This window comes from Chlamydotis macqueenii, chromosome 8 (genome assembly GCF_036417535.1).
Source record: "Chlamydotis macqueenii isolate bChlMac1 chromosome 8, bChlMac1.mat, whole genome shotgun sequence".
NCBI lineage: Eukaryota > Metazoa > Chordata > Aves > Otidiformes > Otididae > Chlamydotis > Chlamydotis macqueenii.
The window spans coordinates 23,040,015-23,064,537 of NC_141563.1; the positions used below are offsets into that span (position 1 = coordinate 23,040,015).

Genomic DNA, 24,523 nt, shown 5'->3' on the forward strand with positions numbered 1-24,523 from the left:
AATGGATTAACATTGACAATGACATTGCAGCTGAGGACTGCCACATGTGTGAGCTTTTGTTGATTTGAAAGAAGTATGTTTTATATTCCAATGAGGAGGGTAAAGGAGAAATGAACTCAAGGTAGAGAATATTTATGCGAGTAAAAAATCTGTCTCAAAGGTACCTTCTGCAACTTTGTGAAATACGAAACAGAAACTCAGTCCCCTTCACTATACTTACTGGGGAATTCTAGCACACAAGAAGAAAATACCTGGGCAATGTACTAGATTTCACAATGTTTGTCCCTGACAGCTATGTTTGCTTAACAATTGTTCAACATGATGTAGAAAAATTAAACTTCTGCTCATATTCTTAGTGTGTAATATTCTGGCATTACAGCAGAGGTACAGGAGGCATTTAGAAGCAAGTTGAGAGTAAACTGATGAAATCAATAAATGCTAAAATGAAATTTAGTTTCCCAGGACTTTTAGGAAAAAGAGACTTTTGTATGGGAGGAGTTGACTGCTTCATGTTACATCACTTTACATAATTTCTTTAAAAGTGTTTTGATGGTTACCAGAGGGTTTTCAATATGGTCTTTCATAACATCTTGTTCTATTACACTTAGATAATTGGTTATGTTAAAGTAAATGATGTAAATTGGAGTAAACAGAAAGATGAAGGCAAACTAGAGAAATGAACTTAGAAAAATGAGGGTGTAGGTTTCATAAAGTTCCAGCTCTTGTTCAATGCCTCGTCTCTTTTCTGAAGTGGATGATTGAGGCCATGTTTGCAAATTAAGAACAATTAACTGGGATCTTTTCCCCTCTGGCATATTGGCAATACCACAATAAAAACTGCAAGAAAGGGTTTTGGTTTTGTTGTTGTTGTTTTTTTTTTTTTTTTTTTTTTTTTTTTTTCCAGAATACCAGGCAGACTGCAGCTTGCTTTAAGATGCAAGGTTCAGTCCTTAGTTTTCTTCAATTTCAGGTGCTAAAGGAAAACAAAAAGCTCTACATCAGCATCATAGTTTTTAGTTCATGTTTTTTTGAACTAGTGAGAGAATGCGTGTGGAGCGGAATTGCTCTGTTTTTACACAGGGAGATAAATTACTCAGTGCAAGATTGCAAATAAATGTATAGTCAATCCTTTATGTAACTTAGGAACTTGGTTCAAATGGGTGTCTACAATCATAGCTACTGGCCATTTGTGTGGGAAAGCCTTAATCAGGTGAGCCACAAAGAAAAGGCTGCTTGAGAAGCATTAAGACAGTAGGCTAACAATGCTAGGGGAGTGTCTGAAAGTCTGTGGACCCATTCCACAAGCGTGGGGCAATCCAAAACCTGGGTTTAGCTCCTGCACTCGCTTAACAAGATCACCATCCTTAGATTATAATTTACTACTCTTTCTGTCTCACTCTTTAGGAGGAAGAGACCACAGGTATGGTTTTTAGTGTGTTAGACACCTGCATTCATAAAGATTCCCATGGGAGAGGACAGCATCGTATTTGCACTGGGTTATTATGAGCATGGAATTACTGCAAGACCTGTGCATGCAGACTAATTCTAGGTCTTCAAAATAGAGCTTAAATAACTTGTAAATGACATATTTCATCAAGGCTGCCATTTACAGCTATCTAGATTTTGTGCCCATTAAGCATTACTCTTTACTATGAAGCTTCATTGTGCTGTTGCAAGCATTTTGTATATTTGTGCTTTGTTTCCTTCATCATGTCTATTCAGACTACTTATAAACAACAGTTTGTTCTGCAGGACCGAAAAATAGCAGTTCTACACCACGCTTCCGTAATTTACTGTTCTGCTAAATCTCCTTCACCTTTTGAGAGTCAGATGTTTCACTGTGTGAATCAGTTTGTCATGCATATCTGAAAGTTTCCTGAGAAAGTACTGTACCTTCTAATTTGCCACATCTTATACCAATTAAATGAATACCTCCATCAGTTCACCACCCACTTGAGTCTGACTGGTTTTTTTGGAAGATGCTGTTTTGCAAAAGAGGCAGTAAGGATGTCCCCTTTACAGGAAATCACGTTGATTTAACTGGCTTTTTTGTTAATGGGTTACATGCACCATAGAACTTTTTAGGACAGATTTTACACTGTTCAGAGTGCCAGCGTGGTGCCTAAATACTACTTGGGTAACAAAACTATTTCCAGTGTTGTTGATACATCTAAATAGACAGAAGCCAAGACACTCTGGAGCCTGTTTCTCTCCAGTGGTTATGGAGGGAACCTAGAGGCCTGGCTTAAGAGAACGTACAGGTGTTTAAAAGCACGCAAGGTGAATCCCACTTCCCATGTCCCATTTCAGTGGGATGTGCAAAGGGGTATCCAAGAGTACTCTGATGAGCTGGATGTGTTACTGCCTGTATGTGTGTGCGGGCACTGAGCAGCTAGGACTTACCAGGTGAAACTCAGTGCTATACGGAATGCAGCTTAGCATTTTCTTCACCCACATCTTTACACACTCGCATTTAAATGTAGCCCGTATATAATAAATCTGTTGTGTTTCTATAGACATTGCTATTCTGAATATCTTGACGATTGTTTTCTTACTTATTGATTTCACTACACCACTTCCTGCATCACAGGTAAACTAAAATGGTTTGATCTAGGGTAATGCTGAGCTTAAACAGACATTAAACCACAAGCAGTTTGCAGCTTTTCAGAACATTTTAGTTCTTTATAAAATAGATGATATTTTAAAAAGGAGTGGGTAAAGAAGAAGAGATAATCTTCAAATATATAATATTTGGGTTGTTAATTATGTTGTGTCTGTTCTGTAATTGTGTCCATTTTGTTTCTTTTCAAACCCCATTTGTCATTTAAATGAGCTGGTATTGAACAGACTGAAAAAAAATAGAAATGAACTTTTCTGCAATAAAAATAAAATATTTTGATTTGGCTTTGCAAAATGTTATTGACAGAAAAAGCATATCATAAAAGTTTGCTGATGAATGCACAGAAATGAAACATAGACATCTGTGGGAATTTATAGCTATGCAGTCATCTGTGCCTGTGTGTTTGTGTGTGTATATGTGCAGTGAATCAGTGAACAGTTGGTTTTAGGTTTTGCAATATGCCTTTGCTTTGATTTGCTTGGAATACTCTTTCCTAGGTTTTGGATATAGTCAGGACAAGTGTTCGTGCAGTTCTACAGCGTGTCTGGAAGGCTCCAGACATTGAAAATTTACATCTGTACCGTCTCTTTAACCGTGTATTTAATCGCTTACTTTGGAGCCATGGTCAAGGTCTATGGAACTGTTTCTGTAATTCAGGGTAAGCCTATTTTTCTTATCTTAGTCTTCTTCATAACTTCACAATTACAATCAATATTGGCATACTTTGCTCATTTTCATTCAAGAGAATGCTGTAATAAGTTGAACAACTTCTAAAACCATTTAAAGATGCAGTATAAATACAAATGTAATGATCTAGGCCAGCCATTTCAGTAATGGAATCAGACATTTAGTAATGTATTTACAAATATAATAATCTAAGGGAAAAATCTAATTTTCAAAGTATCTGAGCTTTAGGTCAATTCTTTCACTGAATGACGCACAATATTGAGGCCAGACCACTGTAAGTGTCAAATGTGCACTTAGCATCAACAGAAGTCATTGTCATATCTGAGTTCAAGACTTACAAGGGAAGAATTCAGTCACAAGTGCAGCTGACATCTCATGCCAAATGCAATGTCAGTTCTGTGATTTACAAATAATGAGTTTGAATTTCTGTGCTTGATTACATTCACTGTTTCCCACACTACTGGGAATTTAACTATAAGCAGAATAGGCAATGTCCACAATGAGGTAAGCAAATGTTTTTTGTTTGAGTAGCAAATATAAGTTTTCTATGGGGGGAAAAAAGATCAGGCTATATATTGAAAGTTCAATATCCTACACTTAAAAATCTACCTTCCTGAAATCAAAGGCATTCATGTAAATATAGGTTTGGAGGATCAGATCATAGGTATAAAATAATCCCTCCCATGCACCAAATTTATTTGTAAATTAAGAATACAGATCATAGAATTATAGGATAGTTTGGGTTGGAAGGGACCTTTTAAAGCTCATCTAGTCCAACACCCCTGCAAGGAAGCAAATATATTGCATACAAAAAGACATTTTGTCTTTAAGTATATACAGTGTATCAAGAATGAGAGAGGTTTTGATTAGCTTGCTTAAGGTTTTCTAAGACATTTATTGAAAATTAACTGCAGCAAACACAATAGTATACTGATGGATACAGGTCAACATGTTCTTCACATGTAGTCATTTGTCATATGTAGAGAATGCGTGTTAATTGTTTCCCCACAAAATGGAGATAAGAAGAAGAGGGATCTGAGAGTATCTGAAAGATCATTGTTTTTTTGGGCTTTTTTACCATTATCTTCTCATTGCTGAAGTCTTCTTGTTGTGCAAGCTGCTTGGAGTTTTCGCTTTTTTTTTTCACTGAAACAGGCTGTGGGAACATGCAAATAATGTCAGCCTTAAGATGTGCTAGGGGTAGATATTGAGAATGCAGCACACTCCAAAAGTTAAAGTAGAGTGAGAAAAGATTTCTGTGTGTATGAAACAATCTGAAACACTTTTTTTTTGATAATGCTGTTATTATTTTGAGTTTTAGTGTGCAAATCTTCTAATATACATGAAAAATTTCATTTTGCTTTTTTTTTTTTTGTCTACAAACAATTTTTTTTTGGTTCAAAACCTTTGAACAATTCTGCTGCTCAGTTGGCTCAGGAGGAGAATCTTTGAGCCAGCAGAAGAGTTCAATGAAGAGCAGAATTTCTCATCTAGCAATAATTTCATTCATGTGGAACAAGATTGCTGACTCCAAAGTGGAACTAAAATATTTGACAAAGATCCAGTTCCTTGTCAGAGGAGTTGTTATGTAAAAGATTCTAAAAATACTTTAAAAGTAATATACAAATATCCAGTATGTGTAGAGATGACGCTGCATGTAGTATACTTAATACAGAATTCACAGAGAAAACCGAAAGGCTGTTTGTACCTTCCCAGTATGTTGCTTATTCAGTTACAAGCATCCTTCTTGCCATGTAATACACAGCAGAGAACTCATGACAGCACCTGTGTGGCAGAGAGGCCAATTTCTCATCATTCTTCCTTGTGCTATTGTTCGTTGTGCCATTTTAAAGAACAGATTGGAATAAACATAGAACGTCTAGGATTTGGAGAAATATGTTACAAAGCGATATTAAGATGCTAATTCAGAAACAACATGAGTATATGAAAATATACTGACTATAGTTCTTTGACTATTTGTAAGGTCTTAGGAGAAGAACAGAGCTATTAGCTTTAAGGTTTCGTCTTGCTGGTTAGATCTCTACGAGACATACGCTATTTTAGCAAAAAAAATAAACAAAGAAACAGAAAACCTCAGTGAAATAACCACAATGTAGATGGTTTCATAAAGCTACATTTGTTTTACTGTATAATAAATAATTAGTAAGAGAAAACTGGTAGAAATCAACTGGTAGTTGACTTCAGATGGTTATAAAAAGATGTCGTAGTTCAGCCCCGATCGGACCAGACTACGCAGTCTCTCTCTCACTCCCCCCTCCTTCCGAGAGAACAGGGAGAGAAAATATAAGGAAAAACGGCTCGAGGTTTGAGATAAGGACAGGGAGAAATCCTTAAAGTTACCGTCACGGGCAAAACAGACTCAACTTGGGGAAAACTATTCATTTATTACTACAAACAGTAGGATAATGAGACAGAGAACAAGATAACCTCCATCCACCCCTCCCTCTTCCCAAGCTTAACATTATCTCTACTACCTTCCCCCCCCCGAGCAGCACAGGGGGAAAGAGGGAATGGGGGTTGCAGTCAGTTCATCATATGTTGTTTTACGCCGCTGCTTCATGGTTGGGGGAAGAACTCCTCACATTCCTCCCCTGCTCCAGCGTGGGGTCCCTCCCACGGGCCACAGTCCTTTGTGGAACTGCTCCGGCGTGGGTCATCTCTTCCACGGGTGCAGTCTCTCCAGAACAGCTGTCCCAGCAGGCTCTCCACGGGCCACAGCTGCCTTCAGGCATCCACCTCCCCTGGTGCGGGGTCCTTCACGGGCTCCAAGTGGATCTCTGCTCCTCCGTGGACCTCCATGGGCTGCAGGGGGACAACCTGCTCCACCATGGTCGTCACCACAGGCTGCAGGGGAATCTTGGCCAGGAGCCGCATTACTCCTCCCCCTCCTTCTGAACTGACCTTGGTGTCTGCAGCCGTTCCTCACAACAGGCTGGTAGGTGTCTCTCAGGATCTTTTTACATCTCATTCACTTCTCATCTCCTCTCCACTTCTTGCAGCCGGGCTGGACCGAGTCGGGCCCAGTCGGCTGCCTGGCGAGAGGCCAGAGGGTGAGGCCTGCAAGGCCCATGAGGCCTGCGCCTCCCCCTCTGCGCCTCTGCCCCCGCTCAGCTTCTTCACATCTTCTCTTCTCTCTCTTTTTTTTTCTGTTTTCCCATTCTTAAATACGTTATCGCAGAGGCGTCATCACGAGACATTCTGCTACCAATCGGCTCGGCCTTGGCCAGCAGTGGGTCCGCCCTAGGCCTGGCCAAGTCCCCTGAACAAAGGGGAGCGACTTCTAGCAGTTTCCTACAGAAGCTACCACCTTAGGCCCCCCCTACTAAACAAAACCACAACAAAAGAATAACACGCAATTGACAATATTGCACAATCAGTCATAATACTTTTTTCTAGATCTGTTGAGGAATCCATTATTTCTTACTAATATATAGAAACTAAAGTTACAGCATAAGAAATTAAGCTACCTTAGGTAACAGTACTCTGATCCCTGTTGACTGCAGTATCATAGAGTATGAACTGAATCTGTGTAGCACGTGGAGGAGGTTGCACAGGCACATTTATATGAAAGCTCATTAAAATTCACATGTATGTTTTCAAATCTCAGTCTTTGTTATTAGGGTAACTAAATACCACTGTGTTCATAATTGGCCATAGTTACAGCAGTAATAACATCTTATTATTCACTGATGAAATCCCTCATAACTAGAAAAGTGATCACAGACCTCAAAGCCCAGAACTTAAGGAATTTATCAGGAGAGTTTTTTTTTCTACAAGATTTTTGAGATTTATGGATTGAATTAGAATATAATTATGTGTAGCACTGTGAGTCTGTTGAACAAATGTAATATGTAGAACTTCATCTTGCTGCGATAGATTAATTTCCATGTAAAAATACATGTGGAAAGTTCCCAGACAGGAAACAATATTGAGAAAAATATATTGAAGAAAATAGTAGCTCTTCAAGTAGTAGAATTATTCCGTTTATGAAATGAAACAGTTTTGATGCCTTATAAACAATTTCTTAAACAATTCATTATATGGGTAATAATGAGAAATGCTTGCATCACTTGAAAATTATGTATGCAGTGGAAGTTCTATAAGACTGAACAGTTTCGGCTGGAACATATCATCTAGACTGAGGAGCCATACTAAAAACCAGTTAGCTATATATACAGCTTATCTTTTATTCATTAATGTTCATAATTCCATCTTAATACAGCATAATTTTAAAAATCTCACTAGGCAGATGTAAGCTTGCTGGTTCTTTGATGTTGTTCGAAGGACAAACTTCCTTCACCAGGGATGTGAAATCTATTCCTGATCTCAGTGGACAAGGCTAAATCATCCTGGATGTTACGTTGAAGCCAGATACAGCCAATTTTCCTCACTCTGTGAAGTGCTTCTTTCAAAAACAAGCAAAAAAACCTCAAGCTTACAAACCATCTGTGCTACTGGATAATGTTTTAACCAAAAGAAAAGTCTTCACAGGGACCACATTGCCTTTAAAACAGATGTAATGATCTGTTATCTGGTCAGAATGTTGCACAAAGAGAAGTGTTGAGGTGTATGCAAAGAAATATTGTTGTCTCCTGTGGTAAAACATACGTGGTTTACATTGCTGTGGTAGGGTTTGGTTTTTTTTTTTTTTTTTTTTGGAAAGAGAAACGGCTTTTTAAGAAAACAAAAGCATGATGGCCTGCGTTTCAAAAAGGAATGCTTCTATAGATACAGACTTTGCAAGTTGAACTTAATTGTAGAAAATCAACCCCATATGACCAGAGGAATAATAAGTAGTATTTGAATGACGAAACTGAGAGACTTTCCTTATATGTGTATTTCCTTATATTTGGGTAAGGAAGCAGAGCACATCTCCTGTAAATTAATTTCGGATTTGTTTCTTAGTATCATGTACTTAAGTTAGAAGAAGAGTATTATGGTGCTGTGTAGGTAGGCATTTAGAAATAATTTATTATTTTTATTAATTCCTTTAATATCACTTCTCATTCGCATTCCGGTGGTAGTCTGTTAAAAATAATAAGTGTTTTTTTGTTATTCCTGTTGTAATACAGATATACATTTATGTGACAGTAAATCTTTATGTGCTTAACCTAAGTAATGGCCCTATAAACACTTCAGGGAACAAACCATGTGAAAAATGGCTTGTGGACATTTCACATATGAAGATTAACTATTTAATTTGTGTTTTGGACTCAGCATCTGCCAGCCTCTGTGTTAAACAGTATAGACCTTTCACAGGCAAGGTCATGCTTTTTCTCTTGTTCTCCTATTGTTAAATCTGATACAAAGCAGTAAAGCTCTCAGATTGCAATTTGTGTCAGAAAATATGAAGTTGTGTCTTTTTCCATAACAGGAGCTCTTGGGAAACCATATTCGGTAAAAGCACAGAGGTGGTGACTCCTGAGCAACTCCAGTGTTGCCAACGAATAGTACAGCTTTGTAAACACTGCCTGCTGGTGGTTTACAAATATTCGTCAGATTCAAGAGGATCACCGACTGGGATTAGCCCCCACCGGGATGATACAAGGTATACATTTCAGTATTCTCTTCCTAAATTGTAAGTTTAAAGGATAATATTGGAACAGATTTGAGTCTATGTTGCTACCACTACCATCTTTAAGCCTAATTCACTATGTATTAAAAAAAAAAAAAAAAAAAAAGCAAAGTCCCTAACATTTCCCCTGATTCTGAGGTTCTATTGTTCTAATCTCTCTAGCCCACTCATGAAGTGCTACTAAAAGACGACTTGAAACACACATTTTGTGTGAAACTACACTTCTTAAAGTCTTGGTTGCCTGCTGCCCAAGTAGCTGAAAATATCCTTTCTTCCCCTTCTCAGATCCCTCAAAGTCATTCATTCCAGATTTGCATTCCTAGAGGTATCCTAACATGTATGATACTTCTGGCTTCACATTCGTGATGGGATGCTGTAGGGACACAGCTCCAGCCAAGGGTCAGGTAAGTGCCATCTGATTTACTGTATTGCACAGTTTTGCAAAGTTGATTTCCAAAACCTACAGATTGAAAGTTTTATTATTTTGTCTGACAGAGCATAAATATATTTTCAAACCTTGCAAAACAGCATCATATAGTAAAAAAAAAATTGGCACTTACCTGATTCTCTATTGACTGGTTTAGTTCTCCAACAAGATACAATAGGCATTTTAATATTGTCAGTGTAGGGATTACTGAAAATGCTCCAACTGTGGGGAGTCAGCAATCTGCAATTTAACAGTTGTAGGTGGAGAATTAAAGGCAAGTTTCAAATTATTTAGGTTCCAAATTCTATCCATAATGGCAATTTGAATTATTACTTATATAAACTCATAAATGCTTTTAAAATATAAAACTTTATAGACATTATTTCATAGAAAGGCTTTGTGAGTTAAATATTATGTGAAAAGCAAACTGATATATTATCTGTTGAACTTATTTTATGACTTAATTGCTTACTTGCTATATCTCAGACTAGTTATTTGATACACTGAACTCATTTGTTATTGTCATATGGATCTTAAGGTACTCTAAGATAATTTAAAATCAACCACAAACTGAATTTGGTCACAGCAAAAGTAGAAGTATATAAGTCACAAAACAAATCATATTCAATATTAACATCTACTGAGCTAAAGTGGGAGCGTGGTAAAGTCATCTGGATTAGCTAAGACTAGAAAATCTTCAAGGTTGAAGTTTTTATTGCTTTTACTGTTAATACTGCAGAAAATTTTTCATCGTGATCAACCACAAACTATTCAAACTGATTGGATTATTCTAACGTAGTGCAGCCAGAAGGCTTGCATTTGGAAAGCACTGAAAGGGATGGTTCAACAGAACTTTCTCATCTTTAGTTTCTGTGTTTCTTCAGATGCTGAATGGGAGTTTATTCATAAATTTCACAGGCTGGAGGAATCTAAGCCCTCTATATCAGTCTGTCTTCAGCAATGGAGTGTCATGACAACTCTAATTAAAGTTACATTTTTTATATTTTTGTCCATGAATGTTACATCTGTGTGGATACAGCAATACGCTAGTTAACCATGATATTTTGAATTTTGTGAAATGAAAGATACATATGGAAATAAATACGCTTGCCCATTATGCCCCACAATTGTAAGATAATGAACTATTTTTCTAGAAATGGGAGAACCACAATACTATTTTACTTTTCATCTATGTTTCTGTTTTTAAATTATGTAAGAATCTGCACTATTAATAATAGTTTTCTTATATCACTGTAAAATTGTGTGAAGTGCAAGAAGATATCAGAATATAATTTAATAAATGTACAAGAAGTCAATTTTTTCAAGACTTTATAAAATCTAATTTGAAGAACTTTGTTTTTTCTGAGCACAAACAGATTTTTTTTGTTTTGTTTGTGTTTATGAAACAAATGTTTGTGAAACTAAAGCTTTCAGAGATTACAAATAGATACGCCTTTAGCTGGGAAAACTTATTTGTACAAGAAGAGAGAAAAAGACAATTAAAACAGCCACCGCGTTCTTTTTTCACTTTTCAAATTTGTTCTCAGTCTCGTCTCCTAACTGTAAATCAACTATATGTCATGTAGAGAACGAATAGGAGGATTTATGTAAATGTGTATTAACGTTATTTTTTTCCCTTACAAAGTGTAAAGAAAACAATAGAAGAGCTCAAAAACTATACCAAATATCTTAAAAATAATAGCTAATATGTATAATAAGTCAGAGTTTTTGTATTTTGATAAATTCACCTGTATTATAACATTTAAAAAAATACAATCTACTGCTAGATCCTTACAGCTTGCTAAATAATCTTATCTATCACATGGCATAGTCTCTGGGAAGCATGAGAGATTTTTACTGTATCATCAAGCAAAGGTAGGACTCGATCTGGTGACACAGTGAACTGTCAAGCTCACCTCCAACCCATTCCAAATCAGACTTTATTTTTTGTAAATTGTTTAAAAAATGTATTGGTGATAATATGTTTATAATAACAGCTTTTCTCAAAGCTTAAACAAACCAAATGTGTACACTTCCTTGTATAGTTTGTCTCCCATAGGCAGTGTGATTCTGTTTCTATCCATGTGATTAGTAGGATCAGTTTTTTAACTTATTCATCATTAATCATTAGGAGTCATTAGAATGATGCAACAATTTTAAAGCAATAATTTGTGCAATGTTAGTCCCTCCTAACATTGACATAATTCATTAGAAAATTCTGATTTAGTGTGGATGCTATTTTTGCACACTGTGCTCATCTAATGACTTCTGCAATTAACTGTTAGGAAATGATAACATGAGAAGATTTAAGAATGAATATTTTAGAATCATAGAATAGTTAGGGTTGGAAGGGACCTTTAAAGGTCATCTAGTCCATATGATAAATTGCTGTCTGTAATATTACATAAAATACAGGCTATATGGTTGCCTGAATTTATAAGGCAAATAGTCCCTGATGTGACTTACTAGGCTGTAGCATCATTGTTTTTTGCTTTACTAGAGTAGTGATGATAACATGCTATTTTTAGAGAATTAGAGCTGGAAACCAAAGCTGAAAATTTCTCTTTTTCTCTAATCAACTTTTTTTTACAACTTAACTTTTTTAAGCTGGTTAACATCAATTGCGAATTTAACCCAGTTTAAACAGTACTATAATAACAGAGAGCAATATGTGAAATATCAATTTTTCGTAGTAGTGTTACACAGAATGATTTTGTTTTATTTATCCGCTTGCTTTAAACATAAAAGACTGGAAAGATGTTTGATCCTCTTACAACACCTTGAAATTTTGCTAAGAGTTTATCTGCATTTAGATTTGTTTCCTGAGTTAGCTAGTGCCTCATGTCCAGTATGTTTTATAAATATATTTATCGTACATAATTTCTTGAAAAAAAAACCCCGATTATAAGGTATGGTGCATGAACAACGAATTCTTTTGTTCTTGAATGTCACTTTGCCTGTAAACTCAGCCATATTTTTCATATCCTTTCTAGGTATTTATTGCCAGGACCTTCACTGTTCATCATGAAATCATCCTTGTCCAACTTTAGCTGCACTTCATCTGGAATGCCTCGCCCTAACATTTTGTTCACACACAGATACAGTCATTTGTGAAGCAAAAGGAAAATTGCTGTTCTTTGTAAATAATGACACTCCATTTTTTTTTCAAATTAAAATTTATGTTGGAGCTAAATAGAAGCACTACTATATATTTACTACCATATTATGATAACATTTAGCTGAAAACCTACTGTGAAAGCATAGCTTTTCTGGAAACATAATAAACCTTGTTAAGTTGTTTACATGCACATGTGAATGTGTAGATCTTGCTAGGTTTGTAAGTAATTTCTTCCTACTAGAAATGTTATTTTTGTTGCAGAATATATAAAATGGAATTGATCTTGAAGATCCTATTACAGTGTTACATTATTTGTAAGTACAATACTTTGACTTTAAAATTATTTATTATAAAGTATACTATTTATTGTCTCAAATGTAATTGATCCTTTAACAAGGAAGATGATTTAAAAACTGTAGTAGAGCTATAAAACTGTAAGAGTCATCAAAAGTAATCTGCTTTCTTGGATATGTTTAAAATAATCCCCAAAACTGTGTAACCAGATATCTCTATTCCTTCTCTGAAATTACAAGATCTATTTAATGCTGCTATTTTTCTTAAAGGACATGCTATAGTATCTTTTAGCCAAAGTGAAGGCATTCAGTACACAAAAGGTAAAAAAAAAAAATCAGTTTAGGCATTCAGTTTCTAATTGGATTCTTGTAATAAATGGAGGCCAATGTTTGTTACCAGATTTTCCTTCACATTGCCTCTGTCCTGTGCCTTTAGGTTTCCTTTGGGAGCAAGTAGTCATCTCCAACTCGCAGAAGCATGCATAGTGCATAGTTTTTCTGTTTTACTGTACAAGTGATAAAGCAGACATTTTTAGGAAATACTACAGCTATAATGTATTATTTCAACCTTAAACTAATTGGTTTGTTCTAGTTTTTAGCATACGTTCTACAGTAGGTAGTGGATTGTATCCTTGCAATGGACAGTATTTTCTAGATTGCTGACACCTTTAAGTGTTGGAAATATAATTCATTAGAAAGCTTTCATTGAGATTCAGCTTCCTGGACCTGCCTGAAGGGCACGAAAAGAAAACAAGGCAGAGCGGGAACCTAGTATTAACAGGATTTGTTACCTGAAAGCATCATCCAGGTTTCGCTACATACACCCAATCATCCCACGCAGCATTCTGCCATATGAGCCTTATTCATTATAGAAAGAATCATTAAAAAAATAAGTTAATCTAGATTTAAAAATAAATTAAGTTTTTTAACAGAGTAAAGAACAGAGTAGTTATTATTTACCAAAGACTTGTTTACTTACCAATTGTATAACCCTGAAACGTGTTTGTAGATTATCAATATATTCCAGGTATAATTGGGGGGCTAATTATCCTCAGGAGCAAGTATGTTAGAGGTTTTTGATATCCAGATATTTAAAACAAATTTAAAAGACTGAAGAGATTTGAGACTGAAGTTGTCTGGAAATGATTATTTTTAAAATTTTAGTCATAGCGTGTATAAAACTGGGAATTTGGGTGAGATTTTTGATGCCTGTACTGTAGTGCCTGAGCTTTAGAACTGTAGGATATATGATAATGAGACTATTGTAAACAATTAAAAACACCTCTTGAGATTAGACAGATATAAGCCATCTTCTGGCCTGGAAAAGTCTCTTTCATTTTTGTGGTAATACTAGTTTAGTAATAGAGTATGCTCACATTAGTTGTATCTCTCTTTTGGTCCGTACAGTGACTACTGATAAAGCATACTATGGTTATCTGTGAGACCTAATAAAAGCTGTAAGTTCTCTCTTCTTGGGGGAGGCTTCTGTTGTATTCTGCTTTTGGCCATAAGGATAAAAACAGCTTCCAGCCTAGCTTGCCAGACTCAAACACAGTGTTAGGATAACGGTTCTGATAATAGGTTCATGTGCCTTTTTTTAATTTTTTTTTTCCTTTTTTTTCTTCTTTTAAACTACATCATGAACTCTGTTCTTGGAAGCCAGTGCTGGGACAGATTGGTCTGTACAGAATACTCTTCCAGCAGAATGAGGGCTACTAACCATACCTATTTGGTATGGACAGATCTAGAAAAAAAGTACATTTAGCATGTGCAAAAGTGGACCAGATGGTTGGTTTATGTCTGACGTTACTTAATATATTCATTTTTCTTATAACTTTTCCTAATGTGGTACTGTGTTCCTAATAATGTGTGAATCGATACTTTCAATAAATGTAATGCTGCAGTTCCCTGACAGCTCCTCAGAACAAGTGTGTACACCTGTGTCTACAGGTGAATTATGGGCTGCACCTACAGTGTGACCCCAGGTAGTGCCATAGGGGAAGCATTTACTCCTTTCAGCATTTCCTCTGTGATCAGATAGGTGGTCCTAAAAAATGAGCCTTTAAATAGTAATTAATTCTGGCCTGGGGTTCTTGCAAGCACCACTGTGGTTGAACCTTCAGCCTGATGACCAGCAGATCTGCTGACCCCTTGTCTTAGCCCCACCATCAAACCTTTACTCGGGAAGCAACTAGTTAATCAAACACAGAGGTGAGACCAACCTCCTAAATGCCTTTCATGGTACAATAGGGTCTCAAGTTTATTTCCAAGTTGTTTGAGAGTCGTAATTAGAAGGAAAAGAATGCAGATAATTTGTTTACCAGAAGTTGATCTTTACCCATTTAAGACACAAATAAAATAAGGTAATATGTTTTTTAACAGTGTATGATAATCTTAGTAACTTAAAAAGAATCCGTCTGATACAGAAGTAGGATGCTGAGTAGCTTTAACCTAGGAGCTGTGTATTTTTAGGCTGATAGAAGCCTGTGGGTGCCTCCTGGCGCATCCCTGGGGAAACTGAGTTGGGAGCACAAGCACGCCTGGGGCAATGGGTCCTGCCCAGCCTTGTCCTTGCCCCGCCTGGTTTCCTCATGGTCCTGTTAGGAACGCTGGAGCACGAATAGGTTCCCTTGCTGAGTTTTATTAACTGAATCTCCAGAAACCCACTGATGTTCAGTCAAAAATATTGCCCTTTACTGGAGCTTTTTATTTTCCATTACAGTGTTATAATTTGCTTAGAGCAGACTGGAAGCACAGCTGGTGGTGTCCAGCCAGCCTGGCATCACTGGGCCTTTCTGCTGGCTGGTGGTGGCAGCAGGGCTCGATGGCTGAGCTTAGGTGCTGCCCTCCACCCCCAGGCTGCTGCTGGGAGGCAGCAGCAGGTAAGGGGCAGCTGAGGAGGGGCGGTGAGGCTCCAGAGTGGTGAGGCACTGTGCTGCCTTGGTGTGGTGGCACCGTCTTACCACAGTTCCTTGGGTAGCACAAAAATGCAAGGCAGAGGTCTGCAGGTAACTATAACTGTCATAAAAGATGCCGGTCCCGCCATGTCTCCTGTCTTGAAATAAACTTGTGTTGATGATGGTGCAGTTACAGCAAGCTTGTGCGTTGAGTAGATGTTAGGAAGGTGCCTGCTCTGGAGTGACTGTTGGTATTCGGATACTGGTTCACTGCTTTGTGCCTCAGTTCTCATACTGCAGTAGTGTGAGGGTAGGATGTGCAGCTCTAGGGGTGGGCTCAGAAATGCCAATTGTGAAATCTTACAAAATCTTCATGCTCTGTGGTGTGAAACAGCTCTTACCCTGTAAGAGCATGGCCTGATGGCATCTGCTCTTCTAGTCTTTACTGGAGGAAAATTCCTGCTGAAGTCTGCAGGAGTTGTGTTCATTTGGGCTGTGAAGCAGGCTTCCAGGGTTGAGCAGAAAGGGTGCTGCTGCCCACAGCAGGATGCTGCAGGTCCAAATCTGTACCTTGCCTTTGTAAATCTGTACCTTGCTGTGTTCTCAACGTAGCCAGACCTGTGCTGTGCCTAAGGACGTGGAGTTTTCTGCTAAAAGAAAGTGCTTGTCTGTGTCTTGTTAACAAGCTTGGAAGTCCAAGTACAAAGTCTGAAGAGCAAGGAAAGTACTTTTTCAAAAGTATTGCTTAGCTGAGGTAATGTTAAAGGAAACATTACTTAAAATACCTCATAAAGTTTGGTAGACCTCAGCCTTGAGTTAATGTCCTGTCTAGAAAGGAGTGTCATCCTTGTTATGGGAAAATTGGTCTCTAATTTTTAGTTGTACAGGAAAGTAAACAAATTCATCGACTTTTAAAACTGTATCTGAATGGTTCCTTAGCTGGACTAGGAGTTCTAGAACAAATTCACTTTTAAATGTAAAACCATAAGTTTACAGTTTTTACTTTCCCTGTATATTAAAGTGAAAAGACTGAATTGTATTGACAGTTGTAACACCTAATTTAGGTGGTAGCAAATGTGAATATTTGCAAGTTAGCTTTGCATGCAGTGTGAAAACAGTTAACTTGAAGCTGTTGCATTTATTCCCATTTTCAGGAGAAAAATAATTTACTGTTAAATGGTGTACTTATTGGAAAATCTTTCACTCCAGCATTTGCATTTGTAATTTTTTCTGTATGTGGTAAAATTGCCATGCATTAGTTGTTATTCTACATCTGTGTTCTTTGTTCTCTCCCTGCCACCTCTGCTCAGTTCCCTACATTGTTGAAATCACTTGTTAACAGAGAAGAGTCTTGGATGGTGTGTAAGTACCTATAGCATGTTAAGACTCTGAAGGAGATGCTACCGTTTATGTATATGGAACAGGAGAAGATTCTGCTTGTTGGGGAGCAAGACAGGTACATTCTTGGGTTTTTAAAATTAAAAAAAAAACAACCGTTGTTTCCTCTTTTAAAACAAAAGGCAACATTTACTTACTAAGAACTCAACACTGAACTTAAAACTGCCCTCATTTCACCACCAGTGATATTACTCATACTATAAAATAATAGAGTGAGTGGTCCCTAAGTGCCCTCCAGACAAGCCTGCCTGCTCTTAGTGCCTGTTGTGGTTTAGCCCCACTCAGCAGCTAAAATATGACACAGACACTCCATCACTCTGCCCCTCCAATGCCCTCTCAGTGGGATGGGAAAAGAAAAGAAGGCAAAACTCCTGGGTTGGTATAAGAACAGCTTAAGAGAACAACAGAAGAAAAGAAAACAGAGATGGAAAACAAAAAGCAATAACAGAAAATAAGCACGTAATTTACAGTACCATAGCCCAGAGTAGATCCTGATGCCCAGCTCCCTCCCCAGTAGCAAAAGCTGCTCCTCAGCACCAGCCCCACTTTATTCACTGAGGATGGTGTCACACGGTCTGGAACAGCCCTTGGGCTCATTTGGGTAAATGATCCCAGCTGCTGGCTAATTAGTAACCCATCCCAGCTGTGTCTGCAACCACAGGGGCCACCAGCTCCAGCTCCTCTCCCAGCTCAGGTGAAAATGAACTCTGTCCTAGCCAGAACCAGGATGGTGCCACAGAGCCGAGTGGAGCCTGTACCCTGCTGAAATGGTGGCTGACATGAATGCCCAGGATCTGCTCTGTGTGCCATGCTGCCTCTGGCTGAGCAGTGGTCGGTCCCCCTCTGCACCTGCCTGTGTCAGGAGTTAGGAGCAGCATTGCATAGGGAAGTGACCCACACCTGCCTTTCCTGCTGTGCCCTGATCAGACCACTGCTCACAGCTACTGTCACGCGTTTTTGTTGAGCATGGTTGTGCAGCTGCAGCGTGGTTGGCAGCATAGGTAGTTCATGTGCTGCAAAGCACTGGCTTTGAAGCGTGATGGTGGCAGTCATGAAGTGGAGTGGAACCCAAAACGGCCATAAGAAGACAGGAGATCTGGTGAGAAAATGTGTTATCCTGGGTAGGTTTTGTGTTAAAGGTTTTCCTTGTGCCTGTACTTCTCAAAATGATTTGCTTGGTTGTAGCAGAACAAAAGACTTTCATTTAATGCTGTATGTAATTTTTAACTGAGTGGCAGAGTGTCTCTGACCATCTGTAGCATTATACCCACTTGGTTGTTCCTGCTGCAATTCCCCACAATCCACTCTCTCCCTTAGAAGCTTCTCAGAAGGACATGGAGGACCGTATTGTCTAAATAGAAGCTTTCCATTTCATGATTAAAAAAAAAAAAGTCCTGCAATACCTTGCAAACTTCTAGGTAGTGCACAGTTGTCCTGATCTGACTCCGCTATCAGAAGCAGTCTGCTTGCCATTGCACAGGAGGGATGGGATTAATTTGCTTTGTGAAGAGAAATAGAGCTCCGAGTGACACACAGGTGGGCTCAGCAGTGGTGCAGCTGGCACAAGAGCAGACTGAGATGAGCACTCTGTGTTTCCAGGAGCCCACACCTGTGCCCCAAGCAGCCCCTGTGCGCGGTCACCTCTGGTGAGTGCCGTGTGGTCCCAGCTCTCGCTCAGGTCGCTTCTTTGCAACTCTGACATTGTTTGCTCTGCCAGAGACTTGTGTGCCACATACAGTTGCAGGTTTCACTAGTACAAGTGTTTGTTTAGTAAAATAACTGACATTCAGTATCCCTTGCAAAGGCAGTAAACTGGCCAAAGAACAGCATTGCTGGAGAGAAGTAGTGTGAATCGTCCTGTGCAGAGATCTGTGCTTTCTCGGGTACCTAGTGAACTAGGAAGCATTGTGCAGGGTGAACATATTTTTAGTGCCTGACCATGTGGACAAATGGTCAGCAATCTGAGATGTGTCAGGCTTGGAAGAGCTGGACTTTCCTCCAGCCCAGCGCCCTTTCCCGTTCAGCCCTTCCAGGCGGCTGGGGCATCTGCTGGGTGAGGACACTGGGCACGTGGCTGCTTCCCTCCCCGGGCAGGGTCTGTGCTGACCACAGGAGTGAGCGTGTGTTCCCCAGTCGTGTAGGATTCAAGCCATCTGATGTCTTTAATTCTGGTTTAGAGAATGAATGAAGTAGCTGCATCAAAATTACATAGTACTAGGTAAATGTGGTATAGGGCAGTTTTTAGTCACATTGCTGTTAGTTGGTTGGTGTTTAATGCATGTTACAATCAGAAGCACCTGAGAAGCTTACTGCTATAGTGAAAAAATAAGTTCCTTTGGCACTTAAAATAATTTCTGCCAGCATTGGTAAGCTGAACCTGACAGCACCTTTCCAATCTTTAATTGACTTAATTGGTGGGATGATTTGCCAGATTAATCAGCATGATTGCCTACAGCTGTGTGGTTGGTGGCTGCTCAGGGTGCACTGAACTTGGCTGAGGCGCGTGCCAGGCACCGCGTTTGTGCGCACCTTTGCTTTCATCTGTAGTGGTTTCAGGTGTGTGTTCCTCTCCTGGCACTGCATCCTCTGGTTTTGTCCTGAAACATGGGGAGGCAGCTCCCTGACTGCCTTCAGCCATGACATGCCCTGTGACATACCGAGAAGCCACACGCTTTTTCCGCAGGTGTGCCACTGAGTATGACAGTACTGGTCACAACTGGTGAATAATGGGAACACAGGCAGCAAGAGAATTATTTTGGAAAAGCAGCATGCAGTGCAGTAGTTTTACACGTACCAGCTTTCAAGCTGCTGGTACCTTGCTTGCGCACGTCGTTAGAGCTGTCAGGGCAGCGTGGCTGTTCGCTGCAGCGGAGGAAGGCGCTGCTGACACAGACAGGTCTTTCTATACTGTGGAAGTTTGCAGCTTTTATGCCCTTCCTGCCCCGCGCCCCCAGCCTGCTCAGGGGGAGGAAACAGTAAGCATTGCACGTCTTATAAATATTCTTCCAAATGTTAACAGCTCTGGGTTTGAGGAGAAAGCTTTAATAGCAGTGTGAATGGTCATCTGATGTGAATCAGTGTTCAAACTGTCCCAGTATCTGTTCTTAACTGTGAATGCAAATAATTTTACAGAAAATACACTTGATTTGCCCAATTTATATACTTTGTAACATCTCTGCCTGTTATGCATCTTCTTTCAAGTACATAAATACATGTATTATTAGTGACAATAGAAAACCTACTTAGGATTAGAAAGCTGAAGTGATTGGATGGCTACACTTACTTGAGAAACACCCACGTTTGGAAGAAGCTCGCCTCTCAGATGAGCTTTTGGAATGATGGGATCTATTTCACAGTAAATTTTTTCTCCTGTACAGACTGCAACAACACAGTGGGGATAACTTTACTGGTTATTACAGTCAAGTCAAGTAAATAAAATTGGTATATGCTTTTGTTTTAGTTGGCTGCCATGTAACAATTGTATATCTTTTTTTTTTTTTTTGTATCAACAATGATAACAACATCTAGTAACGCTAATATGCATATTGTTGTGTCAGCATTTTTGTTATTTAGAAATTTGTATCTCACCTGAGTTGCAGTTTAGCTTGCAGAGTCTCAGCAGAAAGTATAGCACTGTACTGTAATTATTTATTCAACAATAAATTGTACTTTACTCTGTTGTGCCATTGTGCTTTACTCTTTTTAAAGAAAGTATTGTATCTTTCAGAAGCAACTTTGCTTTCATTGCACATCTACTGGTGAGCCATCACTCTTCATGACAGTGTAGTAACTGGAGCCTAGCAATGCTCCCTTCTTGTGTCTGTGCCCTGTATAATTTAATACCAAGTTTTGCTGTTCTGCTAGGGAAAATGGTTTCACAGGTTGGTTGTGTTGGTCTTAGACTGCTGAGTGTTGAGATTATTTCTAGTTCTGGGAACTATATGCAGAAAAAATTTTTTACGATGAGGGTGGTGGAACACTGGCCCAGGTTGTCCAGAGAGGTGGCGGATGCCCCATCCCTGGAAACATTGAAGGCTAGGTTGGATGGGGTTGTGAGCAACCTGATCTGGTTGGAGATGTCCCTGCTCCTTGCAGGGGGGTTGGACTAGATGACCTTTGAAGGTCCCTTCCAACCCAAATGATTCTGTGATTCTAAATCTGAAAGCAACTGAGCCATATGACAAAGCACCACTGTACAGCAGGTCACGGGCTGTCGTACCGCCTGCGCAGCGTTCTGTCCCAGCTCCGGTCAGCAGCAGCTGTCAGTAATGTCACTATTAATGCCACACTGCCCACGAGAGCCAGCGTTTCCAATAGCAGAGATGCTGATAGCAGGGCCTGCGTCAGGCCAAGGTTGTCATTTGCAGGAAGCCCCCTTCCTCCCATCCCTCTAACGCTGGGCTTGGTTTGTGTTTTGAATCTGTAAGGCTGCATGGGCAAGCTTATAAAAAATAATTCTCCTTTCTAAGAGGGCAGGGCTCTCAGCCTGCAGGATATGCTTGTTCAAAATACCGGAGAAATAGTCCATCTTTGACCTCAAGCCCTTCAGCACAAAGGACTAAGGTTTTGTGGTGCCATGGCAATAAAGGAATTACTTCAACACTACTGATGATAATTTTTCTTAAGTATTGTTATTATTGCTGTTTTCTGCAAAATCACTGGGGAAGAGAGGGAGATTTTTCAAAACTTAACTTCTTCTTGTTGCCAAGGTCAAGTAAGAGAGCAGAAATAATTACCCCATCTTTTTGTACTGATATTTATTGGTTACTGGGAAAAATTTATTCTGGAAGCTTTAATTCCTGTGGACACTATTTCTTTTTAACCAAATGGTGTGAATGACCCTACCCCTACTTAACTGAGGAGCAATTCTTAAGATAACAGTAGTTTTCTGCAAATTAATATCATGTAAGTATCTATATATATATATTAAACCTCATGTTATTTTAGCAGGTGGAATACAGGGGCCAGCAGCATTTGTGCGATCCGATATTGTCAGACAGCCGTTTGAGAAGCATCATCTACAAGAACTATAAGACAACCAGGCGTGCACCGAGCCCTTCAGGGTGGGTGCCTGCCCTTGCAGGTGGCCAAAGGCAAACCCAGCCCTGTTCTGCCACTGCCCCTTCCCGCGGGGGCCGGTCAGCCGCTGAGGAGCTGGCCTGGGCGGCAGGAGTGAAGGGGTGTAAGCTGGCGGTATTAGGCTGGCAGGTAGCAAGGAAATCTGTCATGATGGTTTCTGGAAAACCGTATGCTGTTCAATCAGGCTCCACTGGGCTGTAATATTTCTCAGGCTGAGTGGTTGCTAATATGAGGGCTTCTTTTTGAAACATGGCAAGTGGCACTTAGTAAAAAAGCCTACAGTTGTCACACACAAAAATACAAATTGAAGGTGGCATCCTTAAGTTTGTTCATTTTTAAAAGCAGTTTGCTTTTCCTACATATTTTGAGTTGTGTGGCGTCACATGAAAATTATATTTTTAGTATCTTTTTGTAATGCAGCATAAAATATTATTGTTACTCAGGAGTCCAGAATGTCACTAACGTGTAACTTATATGAACTAAGTATGTTGCAGATAATTTGGGGATTAACTTGCAAATCTAATTCATGTAATCTTAGCGATATGGGAAACTTGAAGTTGTTTGGAAGAGAAAAAGGCAGATTATCAGAGGTATAGAAAAGGCAAGTATTTTCTAATTACTGCTCTAATTAAGGAAAAACCCAAACTCTTCTCAAGCTCCCCCAAAGGAGTTCTCTAGTTTAAAACAGTAATTGCAATTAAGAACATCAAGTAAAAGAATTATATAATGCTGCTCCATTTTGCTATTAAAAGCTTAAACTTTTTCTCTGTTAAAATTGAAAGAGGAGAAAAATCTGAAAAAGGTTTAATTAACTAGTAAACTTGAGTGTTTATCAACTGTAAAAATGTTTTGATTTCCTTAGCAATAGGATATAAGTCAACTTGCAGATTTTAAAGATCAAAGTTAAAATAATTACAGGAACAATGACTGGCTATTTATTTATTTATATTTTAAATTGAATTTTTAAAGCTCAGTATTTAAGACATTTTTCCCCCACTTAGTATGGGTTATTGGGATTTGGTATTTAACCTTGCATTTATTCTGTACACTGTAAATTAAAAGACTAAATAATCTGTGTGACCCTTAATAAACCTCAGTGGTAGAAAGTCTCTCTCAGATGCGTCGAGGGCCTGTAACCAACAAATTTTTGCCTTCTGTTCACATTTGGGCTCAACTGTAGCTGAAATTGTTTCAGTTAAGGTGTAGTTCAGATCAGCAACAGCATATAACCAGCCTGAACCCTGAAGGATCATGAATGTAACGGGCTGTGTCCTGCCAGCTGCAGAGAGCTCCCACCTGAAAGGGTGAATGGAAGCGTAATCTTCCCTTCCCTTGGTCTCCAGGCTGCGGCAGCTTCTCTCCTGCTCTCTAGAGCTGGCTTGCAAGGTGATGGAAATGGAAGAGGGATGGGATGCTGGGTTGGGTCTTCCAGGGAATCAAGAGACAATTAACAGTGTTGAGTAGAAAATTGAAAGTTGCCTTGCAGTTTGTCAGGGCTGGTTTCCAGAGAGACGCAGCAGTGGGTGGTATTCCACGGAACAAGTGATTTTCTGAACTCGGGGTGGCATGCGTGGATGTCACTGTGACTCTTCCCATGTTAGCAAGCACTGGACCTAAACTTGTGTCAAGTGTTTGAAAGACAGAGCTGTTCTACATTGCAGTGCAGTTTTAAAATATCCTTGCTTGAGTTGTAGCTGAGCTTACAAGTGAAAAGTCTGTATCTGAGGGTAGCAGAGAGGTAAAAATGTTTGTTCTGCAACTAGTTTGATTAGTCTGATTCAAATTTGAATGATCAGTAATTGATTTTGTTACTTTTATTTAATGCAGGTAATACTTTAAAAAAGGAATAGATCTTATTTTAAAATGATTCTTTTCCTATTCTGTGATTTCTCTTTCTCTGTGTTACTAGTGATCATCTTCTGTCTTCTCCAATGTCATAACCTCAGTTTTTCATATAATCAGATTTTCGTGGTTGTGCTCTTGATATCAGTTTCCATTGTTGCAGCTTATCTGATATACTTTCCCTGAAATACACTGTTGTTTTGATTTTGCTGTATGTTGCAGACACACACAGTGCAGTTAGTTAACACAGCTCAATTTCTGCTCCAGAGGTGTGGTGCTGTTTGTGAATTACTCTGTTTGTGTTTTCACCATTTGTGTCTTTGGCAGAATTGTTTGACTGAAGTATGTCTCCATTAATCTCTCTTCACTATTTATATAGAATAATTAGTTTAAAAATTCACTCATCGAGATAGCTGCACTAAGTGTAACATCTTCTGGTTGCTCCAGGGGCAGCCCCTGTAGTGGGAATACCCATCAGACGGCACGGTCACAGCAGCTCTCCTGCTATGGCTCTGGTCTGTGCATGGATGCAGAATTCAGCTACACAATTTCTCTTACAGATATTT

General features: G+C 39.0%; 1 protein-coding gene across 2 annotated transcripts in view; it reads left to right on the plus strand.

Moving 5' to 3' along the window:
* The window catches only part of TTLL7 (tubulin tyrosine ligase like 7), a 77,279-nt gene extending 60,383 nt beyond the window's left edge, over positions 1-16,896 (plus strand). The window contains exons 20-23 of one of the 2 annotated variants that reach the window (XR_015259241.1): positions 3,118-3,278; positions 8,703-8,876; positions 9,189-9,307; positions 12,324-12,454. Coding sequence is in view for 1 of the 2 variants with exons in the window: in XM_086753803.1 (XP_086609929.1) it covers positions 3,118-3,278; positions 8,703-8,876; positions 12,324-12,444 (456 nt within the window). In the remaining variant the exon portion in view is untranslated. Of the gene's footprint in view, positions 1-3,117; positions 3,279-8,702; positions 8,877-9,188; positions 9,308-12,323 lie in introns of both variants that reach the window. The other variant, XM_086753803.1, reaches the window with a different exon arrangement.
* Positions 16,897-24,523: the final 7,627 nt, after the last annotated feature.